The 21115-nt window shown below is 34.0% G+C and overlaps 1 protein-coding gene across 1 annotated transcript in view; it reads right to left on the reverse strand.

The window, feature by feature from the left end:
* Positions 1–21115, reverse strand: part of SPATA17 (spermatogenesis associated 17) — an 88153-nt gene that overhangs the window by 53650 nt on the left and 13388 nt on the right. The window contains exon 5 of the mRNA XM_015622284.2: positions 16947–17050. Coding sequence (XP_015477770.1) covers positions 16947–17050 — 104 coding nt within the window. The remainder of the gene's footprint in view (positions 1–16946; positions 17051–21115) is intronic.

Consider the following 21115-nt stretch of genomic DNA (forward strand, 5'->3'; position numbering starts at 1 on the left):
GGAGATTTTATGGAATAAGAGAGGAAAGTAGACATGGGATAAGAGATGATATTCACTCCTTGATCCTTGAGCCCTTTGTGAGGTTGAGAAAGTAGGCACAGAGGAAAACTGGATGGGAACCTTCCATGTATGCATTGTCCTTAGGAGGAGATTCCGTGGCATTGGGCTTCTTGCACAGGTCATTTCTGCTATGCTTTGATGAGAGCTGAAGAGGCCACCATGAGAACCCAGAACTGAACTGCTTCATGAAAAACACAGAGTCATCTAAATATGTGATTCTGTGCAGAAAACTCTTTCATCATAAAAGAAATATGGAACTATACCTAACACCAGGTTTCAAAGAATGGAGAAAATTCATGATTTCAACTGAATGTTTAGAGAAAAACTTGAACAGAAAATGGGCATAAATTTCTTCCTCAATGGTTTGTTGGGATTTTTTTTTTGCTTTTTTCATAGAGCCAGGCTTGCCATAAGTTATGCAAACAGTAGAGTGAATTAATGTTATATAAGAAACAAAATTTTGTGCTATTGTGCACAGTGCAAGTGTATGGAATTTTTTGACCCAGTTAAAAAAGGTTAGTTTGATTAACATTTGTTATTTTTGTTATTACAAAATGGCTAGTTCAAATTAACCTGTGTGCCAAATACACCAAGCATATTCAGTCAAGCATTTAGATTGCTAAAAAGTTAATTAGGTGAGTGAATTCTAATCTTTATGTTTTTTGGTATGTGTATATATGATAAAATAAAAAGGAAAAAAGTATTTTTCACATAACTGGACAATTCAAATATTCCTGAAAAACAGATTAGAGAGATCCACATTAATTGTCCCAGTTGTTTCAATGAGTACCAAGACACTGCGAGGACATAGGTCAAATTGTTTCAAAATACGCACATGGGTAAGTTTGCTGATATGAACAATCCCAAGAAAAAGTCATATTGCTCCCAAAAGCATTTTCTTAAGATTATGACTCAGACTTACTCTTAATATTTTAATTATCATTAAATTAGTTCATTAAAATATGTGAAAGAGCAATAATTGCTTTATAAATATGAACACTATGAAATCACATTCTTAAATACAAGTTGCAGTGTAGAACTTATTTGTTTCATGCTATCTTTCATGTTATCTTATCAATTAAAATACATAAAGTATTAAGTAATTAAACGTATTATTTTAATTGTAAAAGAAAAATAGAATAAAAGGAAATACAGGGCAGAAAAGTTGCACAGGTATTTTTGAATCTCTGAAAATATGTTTTGTTGCAGTTTACTGTTAAAGGCTGCTAATACAATATTTCATACAAGGTTACTTACGAAGCACACTGACGTTTAAAAATCACCATGCTATGCTTTTGCAGCAGTGTAATTTTTTTCCAACATAAGATTAAATTGCAAAATAAATGAATTACTTAGAGTGGCATGGCCCCCATTTTGCCACCCTTCTCTTGAAAATTGCTTATTAATATGAAAAAAGAAGTTGGAAAATAGCCTGTTTTACTTTATGCATAGCATTCTGGGGCCTCAAAGCCTGCAGAGCCGGAGTAGCTGCACATTTTAGATTGTGTTGGCAAGCGGGGATGATGACCTTTCTGACCTGCATCTCAAGGCTATTATTAATCGCTAAGTAACCTGGTAAAGCCAAACAAATTTGTTTCCATTGAAAGGATCTCTATCTGTGTCTGAGAATTTGTGCTGTACCAAACAAACCTCATTAACTGTGTCCATTTTTGACAAAGAACTAGGAGTTGGAGAGATTGGCGACCTTTCTTTGTCCTCAAGGTACAGATTTCAGAGTCACTACATGTAGGTACATAAGCATTTTTTACTAGGAAACTCTTTGTTCTATATCCATCAATCACAAACAAATGAATAAATAGACAATACATACGGTATCAACTTTGTTCTTTTATTTTATGCCTCTTTACCTTCAATATCAGAGTGTATGATCAGTGGTTTACATATTTAATACTATTCCTTTTTGATTACAGAGCCCTCTATTCAGCTTTAGTATCCCTATCTACAAGTTAATGAAATAATAACATATTACTAAAGTCAATTCGTGTTCTTATATACTGAGGTACTTCTTTCTAACAGTGAATATGGAAGGTTTTTGATTTAGAATACAACTGGTGGTAAAAAAGCCACAAACAATGTCAAAAATATAGATCTGTATTCCAAAAAAAAAAAATGATAACAGGATGCAAAATGTTTCCTGTTGTCATCAATGGGAATTTATCAGATTGCCTTGAATGAATGATTAATAATCATTACTTCCTGATATTAAATTAAGTCTAAAATACTTGTTGAAGTTCAATGTAATTCATGATGTTTTTAGAAAGTGTTATTATCATGATCATTCCTGATTATCACACACCTTCAGTAATACTTGTACCATAATCCATGTAAAAGTTTGAGATTTTTTAAGCAGTTACAAATAATTTTCAGCATAGTTTTGCAGCCGACACATTTTGTTCTAAAATATCTCTATCACCCTACTGCCCTGTACAGTTGTACAGATCATGCAGATGATTTTGTCACAGGGATAATAGCTCCCGGAATGGTTCTCTCCTGAGAGGCAGTACAAAATAAGTGATATGTAGCAGTCCAAATATTGCTTGACTGGAAACACAGATATTTTAGCCTAAATATAGATTTATTTTAAAGCTATTTGAACCTGAAGCTTTCATCTCTTTTACCATACTTTCAAGCATTTGAAAAGGAGCAACAAAAGCAGAGAATCTAAAGCAGTTAGATGTGAATATACTATTTCACACATTAGCAGATTAATACTAACATGCCATGCACTGTGCATGGGTTTCACTGTTAGCATACAGAATAATGTGTAGAAAGATAAGTGATATTAACAACATAAACTTAACCTTCCAAATGCAGCCAGAGTTCCACATAACTTAAAAGGAAATGTGTTCACTGGGAAGTTTCATGCTTGGGATCTTCTACATATATGCCTTCCCAAAGAAAATAAATCCAAATTCTATTAAAGTCAGCAGGAAATCAGTTGAAATGAAATGATTTTTGGATTAAATCAGTACTCTTCCTGCCAGTCTGTTCACAAATTTGATAGGTTCATTGAGCAATCTTTTCTTGGGATATATGGGTATCATCTCTGTGACATTATGGATACTAGCTGTAATGCATGACACTCTGTGGATTCTGGACCAATTTTGCTTCAGGATGAACCTTTTCTGGTTCATTGTGAAGTAGAAAATAAGTTGGCTTACTTTTTTAAAGCTTCAATAAATTTTGCAGGAGAAAAAAAATTCTGTAAATGCAAAATATGTTTTAGTTTATTTGATAATCTTGTTCTATTTTTGTAAGTGATCTGTCTGTTGTATGGTTCATAGATAGGAAAGTATTGCTTATTAAAATGTTATAACTCAAAAATTTGTTAATTATTTTAGTACGTATTATATTCCTTATCTTAAAGCCTATCTCAATATATTAACAGCATCTATTGCATCTTCCTACAAACCTGGCTTTCCATATAAGTTTAGTCCAATCAGACTTTCTCCCACACACATTTTTATTGAATAGCTTTGTAGGAGAATTATTTGGATATTTTAACAAGTGATCATGATCTGAAAATTATTAAACGAATCAGAATAATATAAATGTTTACTATGGCAAGTTTAGGATGCTTTTTTTTTTTTACTAAAAACATGAATATACTGGCTAACACAAAGTGTGATGTCCTTGTCATAGGGAATGTTTCATGCATTGGAAAACAGTCATAGGATTATCAACATATGTGCTCAAAACTCACAATTAAAAATGATCTTGTGTAACAAATCTGTTAAGTAGCTACAGAATTGTTAATGATAAAATTACTTGCTCTATATAGTTTGAAAATAAAAAAAATTCATCTGACAAGGCAACTCATTGTTATTCTGATTCTTCATTATGCAGTAGGCAATGGTGTTGGTTCCTGCTATGAGATGCAAATTCAGTTGACAGTGCTCCTGCTGTCTGTATAAAGGTTAAAAATACACATATAATATTGTTCCTGGCACTTTTGGAATAGTCTTCAAGTGATGATTTCAGTAATATACAGATTTTAATAATTCTGCATAGAACTTCATCATTTTACAAATTCACACTGACCTATGTTTATTAATTTTATCCAACTATTGCATTCTGTTCGCATTTCCACTGGCATTCTGTGGTCCTTTGGCCAAATGATATTACAAAATTATTATATTAACTGAAGGAAAGGGCATCCAATAAAAACCAATAATTAGTATAGTTGCCCAGAGTATCCAGAAAAAGTAGTAAGTTATTGTGATTTTAAACAGTTCAGATACCAAATCATAAAATTCCTGCAACAGAAGCAGTAGGCAACCTTAGCATAGGAGGAGATAACCTAAATCTATTTAATCTTCCTGACTATATATCATTCCCCCTGCTCAAATACAGAATATGGAAGGTAAAATAAAATTAGTGAGACAATAAATTTTGGTATACCACTGTATGCCACTTGATTTTACATCACATTGGTGTAGGTGAGAATGGAATATAACCTGCCATGATAATATTGTTTGACTTAATCGATTAAATTTGGGAAAACAATGAAATATATCTATAGACCACCCTAGGATGTAAAATAGTTTAGAGAACTCTGTACTTTGAAATCAAAGTTTTAACAGAACACACATACTACATACTTCAGTTAGCCAGTACCATCAGACAGCTTGCTCATCCTCAATATTTTTCTCATTTTTTAAATTAACCCCTTCAGATTTAGTAAGCAAAACAGGGCAGCTATGTAAACGCTCTTTTCCTCTCTAATATGATGTATAGTCCTGTGTGTATCCTGACAGAGTTCCTTGACCAAAATATTTGATCTCAAGCTGCAGTTAGATAGATGCTCAAAATGGCAATCAATTATTAGTGGTAAAAGGTATCTTATCTTACTGCCTACGAGATCTACAACAAATAGATGTCAAAAATTCTTACTAATTTTAAAGGTGAATGTTCGCGTGAATCCATTCAACAAATTAATCGTGGCACTCTTTTCAAGATATTTAGGAGGAATATTATTGCTCTGCAGTGGATGTCACTGCAGTGCAGTGAACAGGAAATATGACTCCATAATATGAAAAAAGTAAAATAAAGTCAATGTGTAGGTATATGAAAACACTCTGTACTTCCTATTGTTAATAATTTTACAGAAAGAAATTCACACCTTAAAATCCCGTTATAATTTGTGCATAGTAGGACATAGTCTGTCCATCTCCCCTTAATCACACAGTATACTGTGCCAATGGAATTAAGTGACACACCAGTTCCACTGTCAAGGTCCACAGTTTGATCAATACACAACGTTGGAAATGTGATGAACATGGTGGTGAAGGGCACACAGTGAATGAATACCTTGTGCAGATCAGGAGATCAGGGCACAGCATGTACCAGACGATAGGGAAGAACAGACTGATGCATCCTTCTTATCCTTCCAATTTCCACTGCTGCACAGTTACTCAAGAGAGTGCAGCAGCCTTTCAAGCTACTGATTGCAGAGGCAGCTTAGAACTAAAACCAGAGTATTTTCCTAATCCATTATGCAGAATCTTCTAATTAAGTTTTCAATAACAACTCTTATGGAATTTTTTCTCACATATACTGAAACCCTGAATTTTTTCATATGCAGTATCTTAAGATTATTCTATTTTCTCAAAACGTGCAAACTTCTTGGTTCAAATGTTTTTCCCTTGTGCATATATATCCTTAAGGCAAATTTACTTTATCCTCATTGGCAGGAGAAAACGCTGTGAAGTTAAAAAAAAATTTTGTAAAAGGTCCAATCTAAACAATGATTTTTCAGCTTAATTATTTTGATTTAATTAAATTGTAAACCCCTCTTATTATGGATGTGGTATAAGAGCATCTCAACACCAAAGCTTCTGTTGGCAGAGGAACCAGATCCAAGTATAGTGATTCAGCTTTATTTATGCCCAGGTCTATACTGAAAAGCCTAACAAAAGGAAAAATGTTTTCACTCAATGTCTGTTTGCTATTGACCCTTTCATGAAAAATCAGCCTGATTGATTAGCTTTAATAGTGAAATTAGTATTTGGTGATTAGCTTAAACAGTGAAATTAGTATTTGAGGGTAACAAAGCTGATCTGGCCCAGAATGGATAACAAAGCCCCTACACAATTTATTCTGACAGCAATTTAGCAGCAGTGGTCATTTTTAGCACAGTGTTAGTGCTAAGCTGCTAAGAGAGCAGTCATGTTCCTAATTTTTCCAACATATAAAAGAGGATGTCTAACCACAGCCAAATACCATTGGAAGTTTTCTAGTGAATGTCATGTGAAAGTATCTGTTATCTTTTGGCACTGCAAATCCCAGAAGACTATATATGCTACCATCTGCACAGTAATAACTAGAGGAAAGCTCACTGCTATGTTTTGCTACAGTTAAGCTGTTCCCAGTACTAGAATGAACTCATTTAAGCTAACTGTTATCTCTCTGCTGCAGTGCAGTACAATGTAGACCTATCTGTACTTCTTTTACTTTAATATATGGTACTTGGCAACATTTACAATATTCAACATTATGTGATTTAGAAAGCAAACACGATGTTATAGCTTCTAAAGGTCATCAGCTAAGTTGATTTTCCTTCTCAGAGTATTTTGAAACAATTTGACTGAGGTCTACACATTAACTCACATCCTTCATTTACCTTCACATAAAAGTCTGCATACATTGATAAATAAAATGGTATACTTTGTCTACATTAAACAGGTTTTACAACAGCAAGGCAGGGAGAGCTTTTATGCAATGACCCATTACATATAGCAGAGCAGCAATGCCAAGACTCACAACTTCACAGTGACTTTTGTGGTACCTCATGGTTTTCTCATTTTCATATTCATGGATTGGTGTCACCACTTGAGCATCTATGATGTCATTTTTATTGGAGCATAAAACATGAAAGACACTGTAAATTAATATTTTTATTACATAGCAATTGTAATAATTTTGGGAGAGACCTGACACAACTTTTTTAATACAGAAGTTCTACTTGTAAGTATGTGATTTCACAGTGGTGGCTCGTTGCCAAACTGAAAATATCAACTAGATCCTGATTTTCAGAATTGTTAGGAAATCTTATCTCTTACTGTCTTGAAAACTTTGAAGAAATCAATACCAGGGGAAAAATAATCAGGCATTTTTACTATACCATGCCAAAAACTACACTAAGAATTAAAGTATATTCTTTGAAATGTCGGTTCTACCTAATAAATGCAACTACACTTAATTATAGATTTCAACATCCAATTAAGCATGTCTAAAGAGTACATCTAATAGATTCTATTGTCTTTACCCATGCACATAAACTTCTGGTCAAGGTATTAAATCTTTCCTGAGGGGCCAAACACAATGTTGTAGATGGTTGTGGGGCCCCTCACCACTAAGGACAAGTAGGTAAATGAGTGCTGCATCATTTTGGGTGCCAAGTTGAAAGACCAAATCAGTTTGTTAGATGAGGCTGTAAACATTTAGCAAACCATTAGTTAATTGGACAAGAAAAGAATAGCCTACTTGGAGAAGAGAGAAGAAGAATGTTGCTTTCTTGAAACACTTTCGTTTTTGATTTGAAGGTAGCAGGAATTGCAAAGTTCAAGGTAAAACATTGGGATTTAGCTCCACTGTCAAGGCTGAACCCCTGCAATTATCCCTACAAGGTGAAGAGTCTGAGGAATTTTAAAGGGGTACAATAAGTAAAATTTTCTCACAGTTTAAGGAAAGTCATGCTCAAAATATGAATACAAATTATGACTTTTAAAGAAGGTATTCCAAGCAGAATTCATAGACATGAAGAAGTCCTTTCATGTGATAGAAAGCATTAATACAAATGAATGCACAAACTGAAGAAGAAAAATTATATTTTTTAATATTTCCTAGTCATCATAACTGTGCTGAGTTCTGATGCTGATAGTATTTTAAAGGAAATTTGAAGGTCTGTCTAAAATGGTGATAAAAATTGTTTTAAGCAGAGACAACATCTTTCAATGATCTCTATTGTCTATGTCTAGCACAGAGTTTTCAGTCTAGTAGAGCTGCATATAACAAGTAATGGTTCAAAGATAAAGTAAAACTGTTTCAGCAGGGAACTATGGGACATTGAACACCAAAGGTAATTAACTCCTGGATTAGAATAAAAAGGGTATTTATTATATTTTGATGTTATTAAATCAAGACTAGATTGTTCAGTCAAAGCTTAATAGGCTTTTTATAGATACTGCTATATATATTGATAAACATCACATTGGTGATAGATCTGAAGTCAGACAAGATCATCTGATTCCAAATAACATTGTTTTCATTATTACTAGAATAAAAACCCCACTTTTTTGTAACTATTCACGACTGTTCTAGACTGTAAAAATAGAAGACAAATAGTCCTTCTGTTTTCTTCTCTGAGTGACCACTTCAGAGACGTAGCTCTCCTTAGATAACAGAAAAGTCTATTTATAATGATTCAGAGAATTAAAAAACTATTAATTAAGACAACTTTTTGATTCCCTATTTTCTCCATTTTGGAATTTTTCCTTTAAAACAAAATGAAAATGTGCTCACAACACACTGCTTTTCATCTCCTGTAATTCCAAGATATCTCATGGAGCATTATAGGATACACCAATATAAAGCAATGGATTGTAATTTTAGATTGCAAAAAAAAATCTGAAATGCCAAAGATCAATAAGCCTTCATGTCCTCAGACAAAAATTAAATCACGAACTTGGAAAAAAGCAGTGCATAGTCACCACACTTATGATAACAGCTGTGATGTGGCTCATTTTAAAGGTCTTCACTGCTGTAGTCTCTATTTCTCTGACATAAATGGGAAATGATAAAGGAAGTCTAATCTCAAAAGCCTTTCACTGGGAAGAGCAGTGCCAAAGAACACTTTATTTTGTTTGGCCTTAACATTCTGCTACCTCAGAGCATTTTTCTGAATTGTGAGGAAGGCTACTTATTTGATAAAGAGTTAGGAAATATGGGAGCAGTAACTGGCAACTTTCCAGCAGCACTCAAACACAGTACCTTACATTATGATTAAAACAAAATAGTGATGTTAGATCAAATATGCTGTTGTGTGCCAATTAAGAAAAATAAAATTAATGTATTTTGATTTTTTTTTTATTTGGTTTGGTTTGGTTTTGTTTCTTTGAAGATCTCAAAAAATATACCATATGACAGCATGTTCTGGAAAATCATATGTGTAAATTAAGTACTCACTGATATACTTGCAGATACATATGAGCTGGAATACATGGGTAGCAAAGAGCAAACTTAGTTATATAATTGTATATAAAGTGCTCCTACAAATAAAAGAAATATCTAATTTTCTTATGTAACACATAAATTAATGCATTTAAATTTTATGTTTCATTATTAAGCATAAATAATTGAAAATAGCACAACAAAAAGAACCATCACCTTATTTTAATAACAATAGAACTGCTTTAAGTGAGTTGAGTAAATGGCACATAATATTTGTCATACTTCTAATGACCTAAACAGCTGAAGTGACTATGGCACATGAAAAATATTTATATATTTCTTCAGGAGACTTTAGTCTTCAAGTGGTAGAGCCCTTGCCTGATAACCTCGTATAGTCTCTATATAGATGGCCTGTCATGTCTCTACAATTAGATAAACCAGAACTGCTATAATGTAATCAGTTACAACCTGAAAATTATATTTTGAAAATCAAGTTTATTAATATGTAATCTTTAGGTAATCATATTTATCCTCCTAATTTACACAATATTTATGATAGTCTACATGTCCTTGAAATAGGGAACAGGGACACTACAATATGAAAAAGTGGTCTAGCTGCTGGAGTTCATAAATTTTGTTCAGCTTTGGATGAGTTCAAAGAATTGCCATGTAAGAAAAGCCTTACAGAGGGAATTTATCTGATTATGGCAGTAATAATTACCCAGCTGTTTATTGCAGATAGAGAAATAATTCATGTAGGCAATAGGCCGTGGTGGCAATGACACTCCGCATTTAGTAAATATGCAAACTGTTCATTTCTAATTAACCAAGCTAGAGGATGCCCTTATTAAATGTATAAACTAAAAGTGCCTTCCTGACAAGTGATGAATTGTTACATTGCACAAACTCTTGCCACAGAATTACTGGAGTGAACTTGGGGCTTAACTTCATTAAGAGATCTTGTGGGATAGTTAAATGAGGATGGACAGCATAACAAGACCTACCTGACAGTCAATGATATGTTAGAGCTTAATGAAACTGCACTTCTTCCCCTTTTCTACTTATTTTACAGTGAAGATCGTACTTCAGACAAAATAGAAGACTGTGAAGTCTGTCTCTATGAGACAGTTTAAAAGGCCAAGATTAGTCAGTCTTCGTCCACAGAAAATGTTTTATGAGCTGTCAGTAATTCTAAGAGACCTTTTACAAAATAAAAAATCTATTCAGACACTACAGCACCTTCAAAACTCACAGGTATAGAACTATTGTTATCCTACAACACTGTCTTGTCACACCTGTTTTATTCTACCTTCATCAAAACTAATTATTTACACCACAGACTATTTGGTCCAATAAATGTATACAGGATCTCAGATTTCTATATACACATTCAGATAAAAAAATTTCTTTGGATACAAGTGAAATTAAGCTTCATGTTTAATCTGTTGACCCTAATGGTGTGTTTAGTGCTATATGAAAGTAATGAGAAAATATTGCCTTCATGTCATTGAAGACTTCAGTTTAAGCAGCTACTTGAGTTACAGTGTTCGTATTTATTGCAAAACTTCAACTATTTACACAGAACCAGATAAAAACATGGTAGGGTGCTTCCACTCCTTGTTCAAGAGAGATATGGACAGAATAAAGCTCATGAGGCATGTGAGCTGTATGTGTTGGAAATTCAGCTTACTGTGAAAGCATAATTGTTCCTACCTTAACCTCACAGTATTCAGGAAGTGCTTTCCCATGGAGTTAAAACAGCCCATTGACTGCTCTATAACTTTAGACAATTTGCTTCAATTTCATGATCAACCCCAAAAGCTCATTTTTTATATCTTACCTATCCTAGCAGCATCAGGTTTGTGGCTACGGAAGTACTCTGGGATCCCCAGTAAATTACAGTTTTAAGATTTTTAGAAATCTAGCAGTTATGCCTAAAATCCTCTGGAAAAGGCACAGATGTCTTAAGTTATGTGACCTACTACTCCAAATTAATATTTAAATATGAGAAAGCATACTTTGCACTTGTCTCTATTTCTGACGCTCACAGAAAAAGCTCACAGGATAAGTTTAGACCCAGAAAATTCAAATTACAGGTAAGTTTAAAAGCATAATGTATTTCCTCTCCATATCTTTGAAGACGAGTAAAAAAAGATGGGTTGAAGATAAAGTAGCTAATTAAACATCAAGTGAAAGACAACATTACAAAAATGAGGGGTTTATTGTTGCAAGAATTCTAAGGAGCCATCTGAAAGGCTTTGGCACTAATTGAAAATAGACTACAGATCAATTGCTTCTGCAGTCAATGATGAGGAACATTTTAATTGAATTATAAGACAATATATACATTCTTCCAAACACTTTGACACCTGAGAAAATGGCTAGCACCTGGATTTATCTTTATCAAAAAGGAACAGACAGGTGGAGGCTGAGGAAGTTTTCCTCATATTTTTATGACAAAGAATGATTTATTTCAAGCCCACTCCATGGAAAAATAGCTATAGCTTAGAAGGTTTAAGAAGCCATGTACTTGCTATGTTAAAAGAAAACGCACTTCAGAAATGGTATAGTAATATAGAATAAGATAATCTTACTTTTTTCCATATTGCATTCTCAGGCATATTTACAGAATAGCTAAACATTGGATTAGATCACCAGCAGCATGTAAGTACTCTTCCATTTCACTCTTCATTAGGGCTATAAAAAATAAAGCTGCACAAATGATTTGTGAATATACATACTGCCAAGAAAGTGATTTTTATTGTTTCATATTATCTATTTCCCTGACGTGTCTTGAAGACCTGGAAGTTTTAATGATGACTGTGAAACTACATCTGCTGATAGAACAGCTAGGCAAACTTAGATCAAAGCCACACTCTCCACCCACTTCTAATGCCAACAATGGAAAGAAGAATTTGGTGTTGACCCTGCAAATGTGTGAAATGCCTGATTTTTAAACTCAACAATGTTTATGTAAGCTATGATTCTACTTAAAGGTAGACTCAGGCCTTAGTTTGCTACTTTTAAGTCAGTGTTTATTCAGTAGCCAAGAAAGCTGAACTATCTGCCTTGATTACATAAGAACCCCAATGCCAGTACTTTGCCACTGCTTTGTTAGTTTTCTGATACTGCTATCTTTAACCAGTTCTGTGCCTCGGGAAAAATTTAAATGGTGCCATTCATCAGTAAATGGAGCAATACATCCCAAAATCTTATCTCTACTTGCACACCTGACATATAGCAAAGTTCCTTTACTATAGTTTAAAGGCCAGCTTGTAGATAACCTTAGGCAAAGAACTGCAAGTTAATCACACAGTTGGGCAACTGACATCATCCATAAATTCTTCGGATATAATGGCACCAGCATGCTAATTTATGTGAAGTGATGTCCATTTGCTTATCATGGACTGGAAACTGTTTCACATAAAACAAAATTCTAATGCATCATACGGAGTTATAGCCTATGCTAATTGCTTTTGGCATATTTCCCCTTGTAACCACTTAGCCAGCTCTTGGAGATGGTAAATGCAGCTTTAAGAATGTTTCAAATGAAAGTATAGAAAGTATTTTCTCCTAAAATTAAATACACTAACTGCACTGAGAAGTAATGAAATTTACTTTCATACATATATTTATAAATTAAACCATCCAACTAATCCATATTGTGATAGAATATAGTATATATTGGTACTTAAATAAAATTGGGTGCTAGAGATGAAGATTTATTACTAAAATCTAAGTAACAAAATATAGTAAAATAAAAATTTAAGAACAAGTTTCTTACTTGCTTGATTAAGAACTTCCTATATCTTTTAGGCAAAAGAGAACTCAAGATTAACAAACCCATTTCATCACTACACTGAAGTTAAACTGTACAAATGTTAAGAAAAATATAAATACGTCCTTCTGTATACAGAGTTTAGGGTTCAAATTTGTTTTTTTCCATCTCTGAAGGGATTCTTTCAAGCATTTCTCAATGTAACTCCTAGGGACTCTACTGGGGACACCAGCAGCCATCAGACCTAGTGGTTCTGTAGCAGTGGGAAGAGATAGGAATGCTGGAGGAATTTAGCCAGTCTGGGAGCTAAAGCTGAGAGTTATCTTCCATTTGTACAAAGCAGTGCCTTAAGTCTGTTAAGTCTAACAGTGCCATAACCAGTCTGTTAAGTGAGTGAAAACTCACGTGTAATATGACTATTATTATTTAATTATATTTTAGGTCAATTTCTGTTAAATCAATTTCTGTTAAACTTAATTACATTCCTCTATAGCTTTAAGCTGGGGCAGCTTCTATTAAGTTTACTTTCTCCTGGGGTTTTCACACTAAAGATAAAGGTCTGGCTACCAAATGAGGGCAGCTATTAAATAAGGACGGTTTGTATTAAAGCTGAATGGTAAAGACGTAGCTACTGGTTGAGAAAACCACTTAGTACAACAAGTGTCGTTTATTTTTAAAAAAAACTAGAGTAAAGGTGGAATGAGAAGGAAACAAACTTCAGACAATTACTCTTTTAAGATATATCTTAAGACATAGTCTCAAGCTGCACCAAGGAAATATATTGGATATTAGGAATATTGGGTGGGATACTAGGAAAGTTTTTCAAAGAAAGAGTGATAAAGTACTGGAATGATTTGTGCAGGTAGGTGGTGGAGTCACCATCCCCAGATGTGTTTAAAAAAGACTGGATGTGGCACTTGGTGACATGGTTTAGCTGAGGTGTTAGGGCATAGGTTGGACTCAATGATCTTGAAGGTCTCTTCTAACCTAATGATTCTATGATTCTGTGATTTTGTGTTATAAGAAACATAACAGAATGTCCAAATTTTCATGAGACCTTCCTCAGAAGTTTCTCTTAGAAATGAGTGAGGGATGATTTGATATAGGCTCCTCCTTAATGAAAGAGGAGAAAATTAGGCACAAATATTGGCTCTGGTGTCCAAAAAATAAGAGGACTTGCAATGTGATTTTAGATAGGTGTTGACAAATTAAAATTCTGCCAGTGTTACTCTAGAATAGATAAGACAGAGAACTGTACAGTGTAGTTCAATTCAGAATTATATCATAATTCTAGAAAGAACAATGTGTAAACAAATTTTTGAAATTAAAATTTTGAAATTAAAAATATCTTTTGCTTTCTTTGTGAGGGAGGCAGGGGTCAATTTCATGTATTTACTGGCATTATTTCATGTTCCACATTGTGTTGCTTAATGTTGTTCTAAAGATGTGAAACATTCAAAGGCAGTCTAATATGAGTGCACAAGTGTATCAATCTCTCTCCCCATCAACAAGTCAATTTCCATAATGTTGATGTTCTAATAAAACACAGCTATTTCATAAATGCATTCCTTCTATTCTGACAATTCCTTGTGTTTCTTACAGTGCACAGCTGCAATAATTTTTATATGCAAAAATGTTTATGAACAGTGAGGATATACTTGTCCAGAGCCAATGTAATGGCTAATGAAAATATGAGGAGAATCTTTCCTCCACCTGGCTCAATATTCCATGTAAGAAACACTGTGGGCCACCTTGGGGCCAAAGTAGTTGGCAGCAACTTAGCCCAATGACAGGAAAAATCTGTTTGGCTGAGGGCCTACACCTAATCCTCACTAAACATCTGTTAGATTTCATAAGAAGAATGTTGAAGGTGATATACATATTAGTTTTCAAATGTACCCCAGTAAAGGGATTACTGCAGTGATTCTTGATTGCACTTGGAAACTCATGCATTTTTTAAACTGAAACAATAAGATCCATTTGTGCAAATTATCTCAAAAATTAATTTTTAAGTTTTTTTAACTTCAAAGATGGATTTTTTTTTTTTCACCCTGAAAGACAGGTATTTCTGTGAACTCTTGAATGCAGAACTCAAGTTAGCAAAATACCAATATATCAGTTCCCAGGTAAGAGCTCACACAGACTTGCTTTGACACATTTTGATGTACCTGAAGTCATACTGCTCATCTTACCTGTTAAAAAGCACAGAAGCATTTCTTGATTAAAATATCTATGCAGTGCATAGGCTTTATGGTTTTTAATAACCTACACTAAACACTAAGGAACATGATCAACATGTCAAAGTGCTGAAAGCCAAATATTTTTGTAGCCTTCTGAAGTTATGTATACTCAGCAGAGATCTATTGTGGGTGTGGGGAAATAAAACACAAAGCTCCAACCATTCCATGTCCACAGTGCAGCAGGAATACCACTTGCTATCCTGTTTTGTTGGCACACATCAAAGGTCAATCTAAGCAACAAGTTATGAGCCATGGTCTAAGTTTAGGCAGGGAATGGAGAAGAGCAATAGAATGACTACGAACAGAGAAGCAGATTATGGTTTTGCAGTTCATCCAGTGATATGGATTTTAAAGCAGAGAAGTTATGGTTTCACTTATTTTCTAAGATGTGATCAAGTCTTCTTAGAGTTCTACCTTTTCAAGAAGAAAGAATATTTCAAGGATTTCAGATCAAGAAAATACCATAGAAGCCATAACAGAATGTTTAAGTCTGATTTTTCTGAGTTGTGACCTAACTTTCTGCACAGAATACACTTGAATAATAATGAGAGATAATGAGAGTAGGTGACTATCAGTATGGTTCATTATAGGTAACAATGTAATGCACAAAAATTAATGTTATGACAAAGAGGATGTAGCACCAGCTGTACTGTGGAAGAATAATATCATTAATAACAAGCATACAAAGAAGTTGGGTTTTTTTTTCATATATATCCTGGTTTTTTTTCATATATAACTTGCATATGGTGCTCTATGTAACATATAATCCATGTACTTATGTAACATGCAATCCATGTGATTTTGACAAGATTTCTAGAAACACTGGTTTACTAGACTCCCCTATATTTCTGTGCCTGGGAAAGCAAAGATTTGTCTCAAACATTGTGAATGGCAAACACTGCATGGATTTTGTCCAACAGCTTTCATTAACACTGAGAGAATAATGATCATGGTCACCCAGAATTTCATCTGCTTGTTTCCACTGGTATCTGAGTAATGGTCATGGATGAGGATATCAAATCCACTAGAGGGAAATAATTACCTCTATTTTAGAGAGGTTTCAGCTTAAGTACAGGAAAGACAATGGATGGATACGAAAAATAGAGTAAGAACATAGAGCAACAACAGTTCTAGACAGAAATCTGACTGGCTATTGGTTCTCTTCTGTAACTACAGAAAGAATCTGCTTTACTGTATCCACACAAGTATCTTTCCCTGTTAATATTCATAGTATGGCTCATGCCAAATCTGCCCTTGCATTCACTGTCAAAAATCCACATTCAAAATAAATTATAAAAATACATTTTTGGTTAGCTTGTGTATACTGGGGAAAAAAAATCTAGTTCAACAAACCCTAAACACAAAAATTTAGGACACAATAACCTATGAGTTGTGAGCATAGGTGAAGAGACAAATCCGTTTTTATTAAACCAGTACAAACCCAGAGCACACCTAATTAATTCAAAGAAATTATTCTCAATTCATAACAGTGTAAATGAGAACAGAATGCGGTGCAACATGAATGGACATAGGATAAAGAGAATGATGACTGATAGATACATACATTTGATAATGGAGGGGAACTTATACTCAAAGAGTTTAATTAGTGCCACAAAGTTTCTACAAATAAAAGAAGAACAAGTGAATGCTTTACCATATGGAGCTTTTATCTTTACCTGACAAGCTCGTTATTCACAGAAACAGCTTTCAGGTATTTCTTCAGTACATAAAAATTATGGATATACTTCCGAACATAATAGCCTCGCCATATTTTCTGGATCTGGAGGAAATAAATATTTGTTTAGTATATTTCAAATCAAAAGTTTTCATACATATCAAATATATGTACCATATCCCAAGTACTTCTTTCCTTTAAAAGTGATACCAAGCAGAAACACCTATAAGTTTCAGTGAAGAAAATGAGTATAGGTTGTAACATCTTGTAGCACTGAGTCACCATCTCACCTACATCTTCTGCTACACTTTCACCTTCATGCTCTGCCAAGGTGTAAACTGAATAAAAGCCTTCCCAGGAACCCAATGAATGTGTCTTTCTGGGAAATTCACTTATAAACTGCAGTTCTTTCATCTCCAATGTAAAATGATTCATGTCGATTATTGTTCCACATTAATTTAATTGTTCTCAAGAAATACTATTCTTTTGCATAACAGAGAAAGCCTAACCTAGAGGAAGTTTAACCTGGAGGAGAAAAGCTCTTTATCCGTAGCTAGTTATAAAATTGTATTATGAATAGAAATTAGGTAGCATCCTCCACCAAAAAGGGTTAATATTTTGGTGCATTTTGAAAAGGATCAGTTAAAAAATAAATAAATAAAAGAGAGAAAGAAGAAAATAAAAGAGAAGGGGAAAAAAAACCTACTTAGTCTATCCAACTTCCCCTAAGAACTGATTTCAACAATTGTGTTTAAATCTCTGATACCTGAAAATTCTAATAATGAAGTTTCTGAAATCCTTGCCTGTCGTTACTATCTGGTTTTTGGCATGGCAAAGTAAGCATTAAGAATGGACAATTAAGCATTGGAATGGGCTGCCCAGGAAGGTGGTGGAGTCACCATCCCTGAAAGAGTTTGAGAAACAAATGAACATGACACTTAGTGCCATGGTCTAGTTGACAAGGTGGTGATCAGTCAAAGGTTGGACTCAATGCCTTTAGAGGCCTTTCACAAACTAAATGATTCTGTAATTCTGTGATTCTGTAATTAGGTAAAAAGCTAGCAGGACTGCCATTTGGTGAGTTATATTTATCCTTATGCCAGGACATGAACAGGTGAAAGATGTAACTTGCTCAATTCAGTCATGCTGAGGGCTGCTCTTGCACCTGATTTTCCTTGCCATCAGAGGTCAGTGTACCCTGGATGTCTACATCCGAAAAACAGAGTAACCATCTTTTCCTCTCTTCTCAGGGTGTAATTCCTCCATCGTTAAATTCTTCAATCCTTGAACTTATTATTAATTTTCCTGCAAAATATTTTTACTTCCTAAATTGCATTTTTTCTCCTTTTTTCCTCAGTATTTTTCTACTTTAATCTCCCAATCTCTATCTTCTAGTCAGCAGTAGCTTCATTTGCTCCAACATCCATCTCTTTGACCTCTATAGGTTTGAAATCTTAAAAGAGAGCTGAAAAGCAGAATCTAGATTTAGAAAGCAGGAAGTTGGAGGTTTTACTCTCTAGAAGCTACTCCCCTTATTTAAATGCATAGAATAGTAAAATGTTGCAATGTACTAAGAGCTCTCCTTTTCCTCTGGGCTCCTAGCTACCAAACTTCTCAATAATTTAAACACATCGGTGTATCTATAAGGAACTTTTTTTTTTTTCTTTACATCAACATTTCTTTTTCCAGAACCAAGGGACGACTTTTTAAGTGGAGTGAAATCCATGTGTTTGTGCTATTTGGCTTTTTTTTCTTAGCCTACCTCTTTCAAATAAATATATATATTTTTGAAAAAAAAGGGGGAAGGAGAAAGAATGTCATGCATTTTGTGTTTGATTGAGGAAGAAGGCAAATTTTAAAAAGCTGCCAATTGCCCACTTTATCAGTAACCATTGCACTCAGTAATTTCAGAATCTTTATCATCAAGTCTTGTGAGTGCTCTTCAGTAACAGGCAAAATTCTCTCTGCTCCTACCAGTTCCAGTGCAGTGCAATTCTGTACCACTGTGACAACTGACAAAAGTTGTTGCAATTTTTCCACTTCCAGACTTTTACTGGACATATAAGAGGAGACCAACTAAAGCAGGGCTGAATATTTCATAGTTTGTCACCATTTTTGCATTCACAAACTCCCAAACACTACTCTTCAAAGTAAAAATCAACATTTGGCCTCAACTGATGACACCTTGGGGTACAGTTATGATTGCCTTTTTATGTGAGATTTAACAAGAGAATAAGAATCACAGAAAAGCTTTCAGTCATTCTTTCAGGTATGTGTTAGTTATTAAGAATAAGAGGATACTAACTTCCCAAGTTAATATATTCTCCTATTTCCCCTTTGTGTATCAGCATGGATTTTTCCTCCCTTCCAAAATAAGACTTGAAACTAGTTTGAAAAGATGTATTTTTTTTAACTACATGTTGTTATTTGTTTGTGACTTTTTTGTTTTGTTCTTGTTGGTTTTGTTGTTATTGTTTTGGTTTGGTTTTTTTTTGGTGGGGTTGTTTATTTTGTTTTGTGTTTGTTTTTGTTTGTTTTTGTTGTTTTGGTTTTTTTAAAATGAAAAGGGTTTGGACCCCCAGATATTATTGAGATATGAACAAATAAGAGTTCTGGGAACAAGAAAGATTCTAGACATGCTGCTTTGCAGTAGGTGATGGTAAATTTCATATTATTTCCAACACTGCTTTCTCATACACAAGCTTATTGAGTTAAAAAGGAATAGAGAAAGAGCAGAGAATGAGTATGCCTTCAGAGATCTGGGATTAAGCAAAATCCTTTGCATGTGAATAAGGATCTTAGCTTTGTTTTTCTGTTTGGCTTCAAAATTTCTCAACAAGAGCAACTTGGCTCCCGTATAGCCATGCGCTCATTAATGCAGGATTATGGTCCCTTTGAAACTCTTTCTGACAGTTTTCACCTCACAGTTATAAATGCAGAACTGGATATTTCTGGGTTAAATGATCAAAACTCAAACTGAAAGACAAAAGGCTCAAATAGTATAAAGCTATAATTACCTCCAATGGGCTCAGTGTACCAATTAAAAGATGCACTCTACCTTTATTTACACCACTTTCTGTTCAGAATGAACTCACTGATTTCAGCTGAATGAAACATAAGTAAGAAAAACTGCATTGTGACTCAAATTATTTTATGCCTGATTTCTGTTTCCCTAATACTGTATGTCAGTGATCCCAAAAGTGAAGATTAATCTTTTTAGGAAAGACCATTTTATAAAAAGCTTCTAATGATGCTCATATTTTCAATGTGAAAGTTCTGAATGTTTGCTTTTATAAAGAAGTATAATGTTACGACTGCATTTCTTTTTAATTCCAAGGTGAATGTTTAAAAAATTCTTGAAAAAGAAGAGACAAGTGTGTGTATGCCCTTCAAAGTAATTAGCAAGTTTCAACAGTGATTGGTACAAAACAATTATTGTCATTGATCAGCACTGAACAGATAATTTTAAACAAAGTCATTGTGTGCTCAGCAGATTACAGCTTGTTAACGGGCAAGTTCTAAATGACCTCTTAAGCTAGTCAAATCAATGATGCATATTCCTCATTAAGTAACATCAAAATGTAAGTGGTCTTATAAATAATGTTTATTTTAAGCACTAAAACAAATGGCAAAACCTTGATATATCAAAAGCCATCTGCTCATGGATTTTTTTTGCCATAGGATTATTTTTGTTGCTGAAAATTTACAGCAACCTTAAACCTTTTAAGAGAGAGAATCATATTTTGCCTCGAAACTGAAACTGATTTAAACAAGATCTCTGATTTAATTTTAAAAGGTAAAACTAACTAGCTCTGATTCCAACGAAATGCAATCCAGAAGGACAAGATACGTAAACTGGCATCAAAATTATGATCGTGTGTATGCTCCCAATAATACTTCAAATGTCAGAACTGAAACTGCCTTTCTGTAGAGTGACTATGAACTGAAATAAATAATAATACCATGAGACAAAACTAAGTGGTTAAATAGAAAAACATACACAGTTATTTCTATATTTTTAGAACACTGAGTTATATTAATCATAAATCAAGCTCATGACGTGTGAATATAAGGAACTGTTGGCTTAGAATGCCTAAAGTCTAAGCAGACATCATCTATGCAGAAATTCAACAGGCCTGATTTGCTATTGGACCTTGGTTAGTTCTTCAA

This window comes from Parus major, chromosome 3 (genome assembly GCF_001522545.3).
Source record: "Parus major isolate Abel chromosome 3, Parus_major1.1, whole genome shotgun sequence".
Taxonomy (NCBI): domain Eukaryota; kingdom Metazoa; phylum Chordata; class Aves; order Passeriformes; family Paridae; genus Parus; species Parus major.